Source organism: Orbicella faveolata, unplaced genomic scaffold, assembly GCF_042242905.1.
Source record: "Orbicella faveolata isolate gen_17 unplaced genomic scaffold, um_ofav_v1 contig_47, whole genome shotgun sequence".
In the NCBI taxonomy this organism is placed as follows: Eukaryota; Metazoa; Cnidaria; class Anthozoa; order Scleractinia; family Merulinidae; genus Orbicella; species Orbicella faveolata.
The window spans coordinates 4,631,886-4,645,597 of record NW_028301577.1 but is presented as its reverse complement, the minus strand read 5'-3'; the positions used below and the strand labels follow the sequence as shown (position 1 = coordinate 4,645,597).

General features: G+C 38.4%; 2 protein-coding genes across 3 annotated transcripts; one reads left to right on the top strand and one right to left on the bottom strand.

Annotated features, from left to right (window-relative positions):
- Window positions 1-2,009: 2,009 nt before the first annotated feature.
- LOC110066806 (serine/threonine-protein phosphatase PGAM5, mitochondrial-like) lies at window positions 2,010-5,473 on the bottom strand. 2 transcript variants are annotated; one of them, XM_089279443.1, is made up of 4 exons: window positions 4,959-5,473; window positions 3,885-4,101; window positions 3,292-3,425; window positions 2,010-2,979 (listed from the first exon to the last, which is right to left on the bottom strand). In XM_089279443.1, the coding sequence occupies exons 1-4, from the start codon at window positions 5,435-5,437 to the stop codon at window positions 2,832-2,834; spliced, it is 978 nt and encodes a 325-aa protein (XP_089135569.1). In that variant the 5' UTR covers window positions 5,438-5,473; the 3' UTR covers window positions 2,010-2,831. The 2 variants fall into 2 exon arrangements, with proteins under 2 accessions (XP_089135569.1, XP_089135570.1); XM_089279444.1 differs by having other exon boundaries at window positions 3,292-3,422.
- On the top strand, window positions 5,458-12,071 carry LOC110065620 (beta-keto L-gulonate decarboxylase-like). The gene is made up of 9 exons (XM_089279445.1): window positions 5,458-5,625; window positions 8,734-8,832; window positions 8,971-9,044; window positions 9,400-9,501; window positions 9,618-9,692; window positions 10,269-10,355; window positions 10,617-10,766; window positions 11,414-11,527; window positions 11,650-12,071. Exons 1-9 carry the CDS (start codon window positions 5,526-5,528, stop codon window positions 11,821-11,823), a joined length of 975 nt encoding a protein of 324 aa, XP_089135571.1. The 5' UTR covers window positions 5,458-5,525; the 3' UTR covers window positions 11,824-12,071.
- The last annotated feature ends 1,641 nt before the right edge of the window (window positions 12,072-13,712 follow it).

Here is a 13,712-nt window from a genome sequence, read left to right as displayed (position 1 = left end):
TCATTCAACAATTGATACAAGGTTAACACTTGTTTTCTTGTTATCTATTTTTAATATTTCGAGAGGTAATAGTTTTCTAATGCATGGACACCTTCTTTCCTTAGGGTGGAGTGGGTGACGCACCAACAGTGTCTGCATAACATGCTAAAATTATCTTTGCAATCTAAAACTGCATCGATGTATCATTCTCCAAAGACATTTTCAATACATAAAGCGATTTAAATTTTGACTCCACTGTTGGCCTTAAATAGATAAAACGTAATTAAATGTTTACTCCAGAGGTGACCTAAACAGTTGCGGTCTGGGAACCTGGCAGCAGTCAGGAGTTGTGTTCTTGGGAAAGACATTCCCAGTGCCTATTTCCTTAATCCAGAAATACAAATGGATAGCAGTGGATTGGTTTGGCTTACCTCAATATTGGAGTCCTTAGAGCAAGTGTGCAGCTGTACTCTTTGTTGCTTCATGTCACGGATTTTGCGACACTTGAAACTCACTTTTACACCTAACAAAAACTACAAGCAGTATAAATAATAGACGGTAAATTCTAGATATCAGAGAAAGACTTTATATATTAAATAATTTCAGACCATTCAGTTGACAGGTGTGAATACTAAGGGAAATAAATCACGATCTCAAGTAGCTACTGATAACGGCGCATACATTTTACTAATTGCCATAAAACGGTGTTTTCCTCGTCTAAGCTGTTCAAACAGCGATTACCTCGTTTTATTTTTAATGATATGAAGACAAATAGACTACATAACGGTTCAAGCAATGTATGAGCCACTAAGGTATTTTGTTTAGTCCAACCTAAAAATACTTGCTGTATTAATTGTAGTGTACTCTGTGCTGTATGCGGGGAGTTTATTACAAATGAAACTTTCAAAATTACCTGATTCCCAAAAAAGTCTTCTGTGTCGCCGTGGCAAAGCGTTTGATCGTTGAACGGAAGATTCTAGGTCCAGTTAAAACAGAGAACCTGTAGCACGCGAAACTGCTCATATCATAGGTAAGCTTTTTATTCACGTCAATGAATGTCCACTGTGGCTTGAATGAAGAACGGCACACGGCTTAAAGTAACCTTCACACGAACAAAAATATTCGCAACCCCAATCTACAACCAGGCCTCCGCTGTTTAACCCCTTGAACTGAAACGTTACTTAACCCCAAATATATAATAAACCTCTCATTTCCTCCTCCTCCAACAATGAGACCAACACTTATGTTGCGTTATATTTCGTCTATTGTTGCAGAGCAGGAATTTCATGTAGGAATATTTTCTTCCCCAACGACATGGCCTCGAGGCCACACGGTAGCAGTCAAGCTGTGAGGCTGTTTCCCGCCAAAACTCAAGTAGTTTTTGCGCGCTAATAGCCACCGACCAGTATGTCGACCGATGACCACCGTAACTTTGGATCTACCAAAACAAAGGCAACCTCGTTCCCCTTGAATAAAATGCTTCAGTTCCTTTGGACCCATCATTAAGCGATAAATACTAACATTTTTCATAACTTTTAATAATTTTTCGCCATTGTCTCTTGAAGATTTTATAATTATGACATATAAAAGCCGTCACATGGATCGCAACGCAAGACTCCTTAGAGAAGGATTCTTATCAAACAGAAAATATCAAATTACAAATTGATGAGACTGCTTTCACTCCGATGTCACCGAAACCCACATATCTGCCTCTAAAATTCCAAATGGTGTTTTAACTCGAACAAAAATATGTTGTCGTCACTTAACCTCAAACAACACTAATATTGTATGCCACGGCCAACCCAGTTTTAACTTTTAATAATCAAATATTTTATCAAAGGACCAGTAATTGAGTGTTTTGTTATACAGCTGGAGTCTAGCATAAAGTGATAAGGCAACAAAAAGTAACTTCAAGTTCGGGTTAGTGGCAGAGCGGACAACAATTGGGTAATATTGCATGCTTTAAGTAAATTAACCACATTGACTAAAAGGTGTATAGTATTTAAAAAACTGCATGCAGAGCTGGATAATTACTTGAAGAGGAAAACTTTATTTTGCATTCTTGACAGTACCGATGTATAAAATAATGTGATTTACAACAGTAATGAAAAATGTGAGAACATAAAATGATACAAAATATACATGTTTTTACGGAAAATAGTCCTTAACAAATAAATACATTTCATCATTTTCAAGTTGTGTAAATAAAAAAAACAACAATTTCACCACTAGGAAATCTGCATTATGGTGAACTGGTTTAGAATTAGCTCGCCCTTAGCCACCGTACCACTTCTTTTAGCCCAAACAAGGGCCAAGTCAGTTACTGATTTATTGAACCCCTTATCCATTCACAGTTTCCGATTGGGGTCAGAATAATGCAGCTCAACTGCATGTACTTAGTTTACACACAAATATGTTCCTGTACATGTTTATGAACACCTGTATTACTGATCAGTCTGGTATCTGTTCGTTATTATTATCTGTATTAACTGTATAGGTATATTTAATTATTAAATGCATCCGAATGTATTTTAAAAATTCAATGCACGAGGAGCAAGTTTACTATATCCTTTATGCAGTGTTCAAGAAATTGCATGAGCTCAAACTTATGATACAAGTGATATGCATTATAAATTGATAAAGTATGAGCATGCAACACACAATAGGCCATGTTATATTATTATTTATGAGGTAATGGAGCTTGATGAACTCACACTGAGCTATCAGAGCATCCACAATTCTTTTAACATTTTAAAATTATATTTTACTACTAACACACAGTCTTCCCGAAATTTTGTCATAGAATTTGCAGCACATCAGCTGAACTTGGCTTGCTGAACAACCAACTGTTATTATGATGACAACTGTTCAGGTGGTAAATGGCCAGTGTCACCCATACTTCTAAGGCTCACCCTCCCATTAGGCCTGATGGTTAACCATGTTATTCCACAATGACCCATGCCCATACGAAGCCATCCTTCTGGAGGAAACTGAAGCACCCTATAACACGAAAGGTGGTCACTAAATATTGTCGTTTTGTGTTAGTGGAAGGCACCTTGAGCTTACATTTAGTAGTCTGGACTCTGGGTCAAGCAGCCCGGGCTTAAACCTTGACTGAGGTACTCAACTGGAGAACAAAATTTGTTTTTAGTATAAAATTGTATTGCAATTGGGCACAACATTTGTGTATATGCATTCTGTAAAAGAATTCAAACAAAGTCTTAGGCGTGTACACTGTATTAAATACAGTGTACACATAAACAGAAAAACAAATTTTGGTTTGTTTTTTTTTTTACTTTCAAAAGTTCTTACCTACATACGAAGTATCTAATTACGTTTGCATGGCATACATAGATTTCCACACTGTCTCCCACTTGATCAACATCTGCTCTGTGGACATATTTTCTAAAAGCAGCTTCAATGCGAGGGCCATCTTGAAAAAACTGCTGAAGAACGCCAGCCATAAAAACATCAGTCGTAATCTATATTCTGTTTTACCACTAACATTTCAAATCCATGAAAGTGAGCCCTTCAAACTTCTCCTAAAAAAACATGATTTAACATGTTCATTGATTCAATTTTCACATACATGTACACTTTAAACTGTTCAGTTATGTAGATGCATAGAAGTCCTGGGTAGGGGAGAGGTTAACAGCACACATAAACAATGAAGATTCTGTAACACTGAGCTTATACATGTTACTGGGGGCAGATCTGGGGGGTTCAGTCGAACCCCCTAAATTAAAAAAATATGAGACATTTCAACACGCTGACTCAGCCTCTCAATTTTAGGAATTTTCTGAGAGGATTCCCCTGAGGCCCCTTCAGGGGACCACTGTCAGAGTCCGTATCTCAAACTCCTAGCTCTAAAATTCTCTATCCACCTCACTGTTACACACACTGACCTTTTTCTCTGGTTTCCAATTTGGTGAAGAAGGATCAGGCTTGATAGGTGCTCCTTCTCTTAACATGCAACATGTCTCCCTTGGTACATCTGGAAGATATGATGCAATGATATCTGCTGTTTCAATGGCTCTTATTAGAGTAGAGCAAACTAGTTTGGTGTACTTGAGGTTTACACATAGGTCTTTCAGTCTCTGGCCAGTTGTGTTTGCTTGTAATCTGAATCCAAGAAAAACAAAATATGGTTTGAATAGACACTGTTTTCAGCTTGGCAGTGAGGCTTAGAGGACACAAACAAAGGAAATTGTGTGAGCATGTTTATTCATTTCTTTTGTTTGTGTCGTCTAGGCCTCGCTATCAAGCTGAATTTTAATGTATCAAAAGTGGCCTATTAAATGGCAGATAATTTTGAAGCGCTCTATAACCATGAAGTGACAACAGAAATACAGTGTAGCATTATCTATGAACTGCAAGTTATAAGTAGAGGGGTAGGTTGGATGGGAGGAGTAAAAGCCTCCACCTCAAGCCTACATTGCTTACATTTCTATTTTGAGGTCCTGATCAACCTATCAATAAAACTGTAAATAAAACAAACAGTGAGTGCAAAATGTCTTGTGATCAGATATAAGCTCATTCCCAAAGACAAAGCTACGCACTCTTTGTACTGATCAAGTACAGAGCAAGTACAGAAAAGGGGGGGAGGGTTCCATTGAACCTGGCCTATCCATAACTTGTGTTGTTTTTGCTGTGGTATAGAATGCTGCCTCCACCTCCACTCCCCCCCCCCCCCCCCCCTCTATCCTCCCCCTCCGTCAGATGAGAAGCTTAGGTTCATGGCAGGTTTATACCTACCAGCCTCGTTTAACATGAACATCTTTTACACTTCTTACACCTCCTCTGCTTGGAAGTAGAGCAGTCATTCCCCGAGGGGGAGGGGGCGCGGATTACTGTCAACCTGTGTCAACTGATTCAAGAAGTCCCAAGACCTTCTTTTATCTTCTTCCTTACTTAATATTTAAGAATCCAAAGCTGGTACTTTTTTAACAATATAACAGGCAAAGCACTTCTTTCCATACCTTCCTAGCTCGGTCAATCGTTTATCATCGTCATTTGCAGCGTCTAAATAATATTGCCCGTGTCTTATAAACACAAGATGGCGTACAGCTGTGGGCTTTATCTCTTTCGATTCTTCTTCAATCTTACCATTGTCCTTCTTCTTAGACTTCTTTTCACCTTTGTTGCACATATCCCAGTTCGGGTCCCATCGTAAACCAGAAGGTTTGACCAGATGACGGTCTGCAAATTCCTCTGGATAGCTCTCGAAGCCGGGTGAAGTGTCAGCGCTAGCGCGCGCGGGATTTCTTGTGCTGTTGAAGACGATGTATGCTCCCGAAAACGTTACTGCTGCTGAAGCTACTGCCGCAAATCTTGAAAATCTTCGTAAAGATGCCATCATTGGGTAGAGTTCAAGGTAAATTCCGATAAATAGATTCACTGATTCCGCAGCAATGCCAGCAGTCAACGATAAAAATTTATTTCTGGGCGGCAAACCCATGAAAGACTAGGTACGAGTGTAAAGAGGTAAGGAACGCCTGACGGTTTTCGCTTGTTCCTTGGGCTGGTGTAAATGCCACCCGAATGAAATGGCAAACACAGGGACAGAAAATACTTCGACAAAGTCGGATTATTTACCAATAGAAAGTAGAGACCTTCTTCTACCTCCGCTAGAAGAGTTAGTTCAAGGTATGGTCATCATATCTCTTTGTTAAGCCAGATACGATCGAAGATTGTTTCTGTGAAGATACTTGTTGGTCTAGAAAAATAGGCTCTTTTAAAGATCAAATAAAAGCTTCACTGAATTTATTTATAAGATGAAGAATTCGACCGCACTCCAATAATCTTCGATTACTGGTTATTTATGAGATATGTAATTCTAACACATAGTAATTAATATGTTTTATGGAAAAGTTACTGACCGTTTCTGTGTGCGGAAATCGGACATGAAATGTAATTTTGCATTTGCTGTACTTCACAGCGTGGCGGTCCATGGTTGTACTGCTTTCACTTCAGGCTAAAGAGAATAGTTCAATTTTTGTATTTATCATAACAATTACAATTTCCTCAAATGTGATTGGTGCATTTATTAAATCCATTTTGAAATCACTGGTTATCCTTGCAATCTGATTGGCTCTCAGTGGAGCAATTTATTCACGAATCGCACTATTTTTTGCTCTAAATTGCATCTTTTTCTCAGCCATTGAGAATGGGACAGTAAAACAAAACAACCAATCAGATTTCAATATTACTTTAAAATAAACAATAAAATTTCAGGAAAATGAGAGGCAAAAAGCCATTGTGTGGAGAATTTAGCAACTACTATTGCCAAAACTTTGTTGTTCTTGTTGTTTTTTTTTCCAAAAAAATTGACGAGTGTAATTAATTACAGTTTCTAAATGACGATTATGAGCTCCTTCAGGCTGAACACCTACTTTAATGGAAGTTTCCAACTTTCAGTGTCCATTTTGACGAATATTTTGGCGATTTTTCTTCAACGTCTGCTCAAAATCCGTATGATACCGAGTCCAGTAAAACATAAACAAACAAAAACCACACAACAACAAATTCAGGGCCATCGCAAGAAGGTAGATGTTTCCAGGTTTCCAGTAGTTTCAAACGAAGCAACAAAAGAGCTCAACTCTGTCGCTGTGAATAAACATAGTCAAAATACATCCCGTGCCACAAAACAGTGAATGAATGAACGTCTTACGAAGCTGGTGCTAGTCCTGCCATCTTGGAAATATCTTGAAACAAATGGCGCTGCAAGAACTTGACAAGGTCCTGAGTATTGAGTCCTTCGCCGAGGTCACAAAAAGGAACGGAGATGATAACAAGCTGGACTCCCTTAAAATCATGCCATTAAACAGTATGAAAGGAAAAAAAAACGTACCATCCACTGGGCATCGTGCACTCAAGTTTCACAACTCAAAAGAAATCCATCGCAGAATTACGCAGGATGTACCTTCAAATTCCTTCTCCAAAGACAATGAAAAGTCTCAGCCTCAACTACAGAAGAAAGAAAGACCTTCCATCATTGATTCAGGCGACGAGAATTTAACTTTTATACCTGAAGTAGACTATTTTTGTTCTCACTTCAAAACCGCTTGTTTCTTTGTCATGCTCGGATGAGTTTTCGTCACATAACATCATTTTGCATACTAAATGAGACGTAAAGGTGTTTCCGGTTCCGCTTTTTTTTTTAACAAACCGGCTACAGGAACAATACATCAAAAATCTAAAAATTAAGGCGATAAAATTGTGCGATTTCAAAATGGATCTAATAAAGTGGCAATTGAACTTCGTGTCATGCAATTTTGGTCTGAAATCATACTTGTGATTTCAAATCGAACTTGCGCTGCGCGCTCGTTCGATTTTGAAATCACGCGTATGATTTCAGACCAAATTGCACTCCACTCAGTTCAATTACCATTATAAACTGCTATATTTTGCTCTAATTAATCTGCAAAGTTGTAATCGGACACCTGTAATCAGACAGTTACATGAGCCAATCATTTTAAGTCCTCTCCACTAATTCCACCAATCACAGCATTGATTACAATCACTATAGTAACCAATTCAAGAGACTGACTTTGTAAAACTTTGGAGGTTTAGTCTCTGGTGACTGTTTTGAAAGAAACTTAACCGCCATTTTGCAAGCTATTCTCCATATTTTTAATTATGATGTTTAAAAATGACTATTAAAAGCTCTTTTTCAAATGAAACTTTTACTTTTGTGGGAAATTATAATGGTTATGATTAATTGGTAAGAGGACATCATGTCGTCCAATTCAGTCTGTTATCACACTCATGATTAACAAATCGGACTCCCACTTTGCGGTCATCTGATTTTGTTAATCACTCATATGATTACAGACCGAATTGGACTCCACTCAGTCCTATTACCATTGTTAATCAAAACTATAACAAAATTCACAAACGTGATTGGCTATCAGCAGCCCGATTTGGGCATTAATTGGACAGTGTATGCGTCATGCTTGTAATTGGACAGTACGCGTCATTTTGCGCGCGCTGTTGCGGTGCACTTTGTTGAGTAAACTGCTGTGTTTTTCAGCATTCATAATGACATTTTAAAATCGTTCAGCAATCAATCAATGGTTTGTTCATTTCTCGAATTTTGTTATAGTTTTGATTAATTGGTAACAGGACATCGTGTCATCCAATTCAGTCTGTAATCATACTTGGGATTAACAAATCAGACTCCCGCTTCGCGGTCGTCTGATTTTGTTAATCACTCGTATGATTACAGACTGAATTTGACTCCACCCAGTCCTATTACCATTATTAATAAAGCTTACCTCAAAACTCTAAAGTAGCATGTTCTAGGACAACATGTACAGTTCTACAGACTATCCTTCTACCCTGAGGCTAGAGTAGAGCAAAGTTCTTGGATCATGTATGATCTTATGGGAAACCTCGATTGGGACATCAGTCGATACATATTGGGCAATACTTGACTGATACTTGACCAATACCCAGTCAATACTCAGTCAACGCATTGACTGATACACGACCGATACTCTACTGATGTATTGATTGACAGCCCACTTAATGGTCCTCATGTTGTCGATTGACTATCAACTGCAATATTATCAGTGGTATATCAGTGAACTGCTGCTATATATCAGTCGACGGTGGTCGACTGTCAGTTCATGCCAGAGCATCCTTCTTAAGCATACATTAACATAACTTGATAAACCACTCAAACACCATTCAGCCACAACAGTGGTAATGCTGTCTATGGCTTACATTAATTTATTTCTACTATAATTTTAGTGCTTAAGGCTGGCTTAGCCAAGAACTTTTCAAATGTTGAGGTTGAAGTGGTGGATTGTCCTGATTTGAGAGTGAAGCCATGGAAACTAGCTGCTCCTGGTATGTATATGTATATTGCCTCCTGAACTGATCATATTTATATACTTTTTTCAAAATAAAGTTATTCAACAAATAATGTCAATTTAACAGCATTTTTAAACTAATTTTTTTCTGCATTCTCATTCAACCTGTATAAAGGTATTTGTGGGAGAACCAGAATTGCTGATGTTGGTGGTCCACCATATCTCATACCTCTTCCTAATCTTTCCAAGGTACATGACTGTACACTGTTAACGCGACACATCATTTTAGCAATTTCTTACTTCTCCCCAGCAGGGAGAAGTGTATGAGAAGTCAAAAGATTGTCAGTCTGTGCAAGAAGCCCACACCTGACAAATTTTAAAATGCTCTGAATGATACAGTTTATGGAAGCAAATGTTGAGAAGTCAACTACTTGATGACAACTTGTCCATTATTCTCACACTGTTTTGGACTTGGCTTTCTGTTATACATGTAACTTACCAAGGAAAATCAATGCTCGCATGTATTTAAGATGTAAATGCTTTTGTATTTAATCAACTCTAAGAATGATGTGGTCAATGACATTTTTGTTACTACAATTTGCAGTTATACAGTTTTGATGATGTGGCAAGCAATGTGGATCTTCCTGGAGGATTTGTCATTGGTGCAGGAGCTGGAAGTAGTAAATTTGTTGGAGTGAATTGTGAGGTAAATCTTTACTTAACGGCCAACTGTCTTTGTACACTCAATATTGTTACTTTTGTAATGTGATTCAAACCTGAAAACTTCAAGCTGTGTACTAAACTGAATGCTGTTTGTTTCAGATGATGGCGAACTTGGTAACAAACTCTGAACAGAAGGGAGTAATTGCAACAAAGATTGCTAAAGTTAATGAAGTAGTAAGTTTGTCAATGATGTAGATATGCAGTTGGAAATATATATGACCACAAAATACATGTAGCTGTTGTACTCTAGATGGCTCCCTATGAGAGTATAAGATAAGATAAGATAAGATAATTTATTTCATGTCAAATTACACCGGGGGTGGTCTCCCAGTCCCCCAAGCCAGAGGCTCATGATAAAAGTGTTTGACAATATTGCTAATATCTTACTAGTTAAATTAGAAATGACGTATATCTATATAAATTTATTAAGTCAAGGGCAATTACTACATTGACAGCCGGTAGCATACAATTGAACAGTTCTCATTGGAAGAGAGTTTGATAGCCATTGCTCACTCCAACATCTTCAAGCTACAAGTTATAAACATTAATTTTGTCTTCTCAATATTTTTGCACTGGGGATCAAGCCCTAAGCTCCACCACCAAACAGTTAGCACCCAAAATACTCTTAGGATGGCAAAATTCAATGCAAAAATATCCCACACTTTTCACCTACCACAACTGTTCTCTGTCAGCCTGCAGAAAATAATCAAAGAGAGCGACTTAGTTTAAACATGTATCATTCTGTTTTAGAATGGAGCCTGTGTCCTAGAAGAGTACAACTGCAGAGAATTTGGTTTGTTAGGAAATTTCCTTATTAGCGATGGAAGTCCAGGAAAGGTATAAAAGCAATAGTGTTTGCAAAGTCTGATATTGTAATTACCTAGATAGTGTATTTTGTAAACATTTATTTGCGCATAGCAGGTCCACATCAGCCTTTGCTGCCATCTCTTAACCTGCTTTGTTAAATAATCATATTCAAGTGCTATAATTGCTTGGTTTATTTGACTAGCCTTGATGGAACTGGAAACGATCTTGTAGAGATTCACAATTCTTTGAGTTCTAAGTGGTTGAGTTAAATGTTGCTGCATTGTTCATCAGGTTCTGAAGGTTTGCGCCAGCAAGAGGACTGGGGACGAGAATTTTATCACATGCATGCGACACACGCTAGCTGGTCACTATGGAAACAGGCCAGTTGGAGTGGGTGGAGTTTTTGTGATAGAGAAGGGCAAGGCCAAGATTCACGTCATGGTAACTATTTATAACTGTGCAAATTGCAGCTTCTTGTCGTGAACTAGTTATTTGATGAGGTTTTATGAAAAATCTTAGGGGACTCCTGTGGGATTTAATTAAACTATGCTTATCAGAGCGCGTACTTTCTGCAGGTGTTTTGCCAAATTTTAAGGAGTATGTGGTCTGCTGGTATTAGGGAACTTAAGCAAACCACGACCACGACGGTTACGAGAACGTCGCCAAACAAGATCTAATGAGCAAAACGATAGCTGTGCACGTGCGTTATAAATCTTTGTACATTTCTTTGCCGTCCTCTGCAAAGCAAGTACGTGAAATGATCAAGTTCTGCGTAGTATTAGGAATGCGAACGACGACGGCTAACTTCTTCGTATTTCCATTTGGAATTAAACGCTCTCGTTGCGTATTTAGCCCGAGCACGTTTTTAGAGCCATTGGCGTACTGAGCAGATCTGGACAATTGCAAATTTCGCCGGTAAAGTGTAAATTCATTTTTAACTAGGTGTCGTCCTCACCGACAGCGTCGTCGTTGCTTAAGCTCCCTATTAACAGCACCTTAAAAAGATGGAAGAGGGTTCGGGATTTCAAGCCCTCATAATAAGTAAGGAACAGGCCTGTTTGTGTTGAAAGTTTCTTTTGTATTAACAGCCCAAATTTTCCGAAACTCCACTCAAGACGGACACCGATGTCAACAACTGGCTCAAGTTCTACAATATGAGCGCACCATTAGTATGTGTTGGAGTCTTCGAAAGCCACGATCCCGTAAGTATTTCGTGTTTTAAATTCTGCCTTCATTGATCAGGTTTTCACAGCATCCAGGAAAATATGTACCAACAGCAATGCGAACAGTGGACTTAATGATCAACTCTCTTTTTCTCCTTCAGGGTTTGGACTTGCGCATTGAACACTTTCACTGCTTCAGTGATCACGGAGAGGGTGGACACTATCATTATGACGTCACGCCTGTTGACGTGCAGTACACTGGCTTCTTTAGTCTCGCAGAGAAGGTTTACAGAATAGACCGACCACAGACGACGCACAACGTTGGAAGGGACTGAGAGGCAGAAATAATGAACAAATAAATATAGGCTTCCTTCCTTGTCCTGGAAAAATAACTATTCTTCGCTCGCTAATGGTACCTGACACTGAAATGAACAATTCACATGGTCTGAAATTCGATGAGATCCTGTTTTGCGGGATTAGATAGATAGCGATCTTTTTAAGTATTCACATAAAAATTGCAAATGGTGGATAGAAATTCATAGTAATATAATAAATGAGACTAATAGTTATGGTGGAGCATAAATTTTGAAAAGTTGTGTTTCATTAGTTGCATTGCACATCCTTACTGCACACGAAATACCCATATACCCCTTATGCCCTTACACCCTTATACCACTTTACCCTTATATCCCTTATACCCCTTATACCCCTTATACCCTTATACCCCTTATACCCCTTATACTCCTTATACCCTTTATACTCTTATACCCCTTATACCCTTATACTCCTTATACCCTTATACCCTTCATACTCTTATACCCTTATACCCTTATACCCCTTATACTCCTTATACCCCTTATACCCTTATACCCTTATACCCCTTATACCCCTTATACTCCTTATACCCTTACACCCCTTATACCCCTTATACCCCTTATACTCCTTATACCCTTACACCCCTTATACCCCTTATACCCTTATACCCCTTATACGCCTTATACCCCTTATACCCTTATACCCTTATACCCTTATACCCCTTATACCCCTTATACTCCTTATACCCTTACACCCCTTATACCCCTTATACCCCTTATACTCCTTATACCCTTTATACTCTTATACCCCTTATACCCCTTATACTCCTTATACCCTTATACCCTTTATACTCTTATACCCCTTATATCCCTTATACTCCTTATACTCCTTATACCCTTTATACTCTTATACCCCTTATACCCTTATACTCCTTATACCCTTATACCCTTTATACTCTTATACCCCTTATACCCATTATACTCCTTATACCCTTACACCCCTTACACCCCTTATACCCCTTATACTCCTTATACCCTTTATACTCTTATACCCCTTGTACCCCTTATACTCCTTATACCCTTATACCCTTTATACTCTTATACCCCTTATACCCCTTATACTCCTTATACTCCTTATACCCTTTATACTCTTATACCCCTTATACCCTTATACTCCTTATACCCCTTATACTCCTTATACCCCTTATACCCCTTATACCCCTTATACTCCTTATACTCCTTATACCCTTTATACTCTTATACCCTTATACCCTTATACCCTTATACCCCTTATACTCCTTATACCCCTTATACCCCTTATACCCTTATACCCCTTATACCCCTTATACTCCTTATACCCCTTATACCCCTTATACCCCTTATACCCCTTATACTCCTTATACTCCTTATACCCTTTATACTCTTATACCCCTTATACCCTTATACTCCTTATACCCCTTATACCCCTTATACCCCTTATACCCTTTATACCCCTTATACTCCTTATACTCCTTATACCCTTTATACTCTTATACCCCTTATACCCTTATACTCCTTATACCCCTTATACTCCTTATACCCCTTATACCCCTTATACCCCTTATACTCCTTATACTCCTTATACCCTTTATACTCTTATACCCTTATACCCTTATACCCTTATACCCCTTATACTCCTTATACCCCTTATACCCCTTATACCCCTTATACCCTAATACCCCTTATACTCCTTATACCCCTTATACCCCTTATACCCCGTATACCCCTTATACTCCTTATACTCCTTATACCCTTTATACTCTTATACCCCTTATACCCTTATACTCCTTATACCCCTTATACCCCTTATACCCCTTATACCCCTTATACCCCTTATACTCCTTATACTCCTTATACCCTTTATACTCTTA

Excerpts from the sequence above, each read along its gene's own strand:
- LOC110065620 (XM_089279445.1), top strand. The coding sequence starts at position 5,526 with ATGGCAAACACAGGGACAGAAAATACTTCGACAAAGTCGGATTATTTA. Across the intron at positions 8,833-8,970 it reads ATGGAAACTAGCTGCTCCTG|GTATTTGTGGGAGAACCAGA; the intron begins GTATGTATATGT and ends ACCTGTATAAAG. Across the intron at positions 11,528-11,649 it reads TCTTCGAAAGCCACGATCCC|GGTTTGGACTTGCGCATTGA; the intron begins GTAAGTATTTCG and ends TTTCTCCTTCAG.
- LOC110066806 (XM_089279443.1), bottom strand. The coding sequence starts at position 5,437 with ATGGGTTTGCCGCCCAGAAATAAATTTTTATCGTTGACTGCTGGCATT. Across the intron at positions 4,102-4,958 it reads CGATTGACCGAGCTAGGAAG|ATTACAAGCAAACACAACTG; the intron begins GTATGGAAAGAA and ends TCTTGGATTCAG. Across the intron at positions 2,980-3,291 it reads ATTAGATACTTCGTATGTAG|GGTGCTTCAGTTTCCTCCAG; the intron begins GTAAGAACTTTT and ends TTCGTGTTATAG.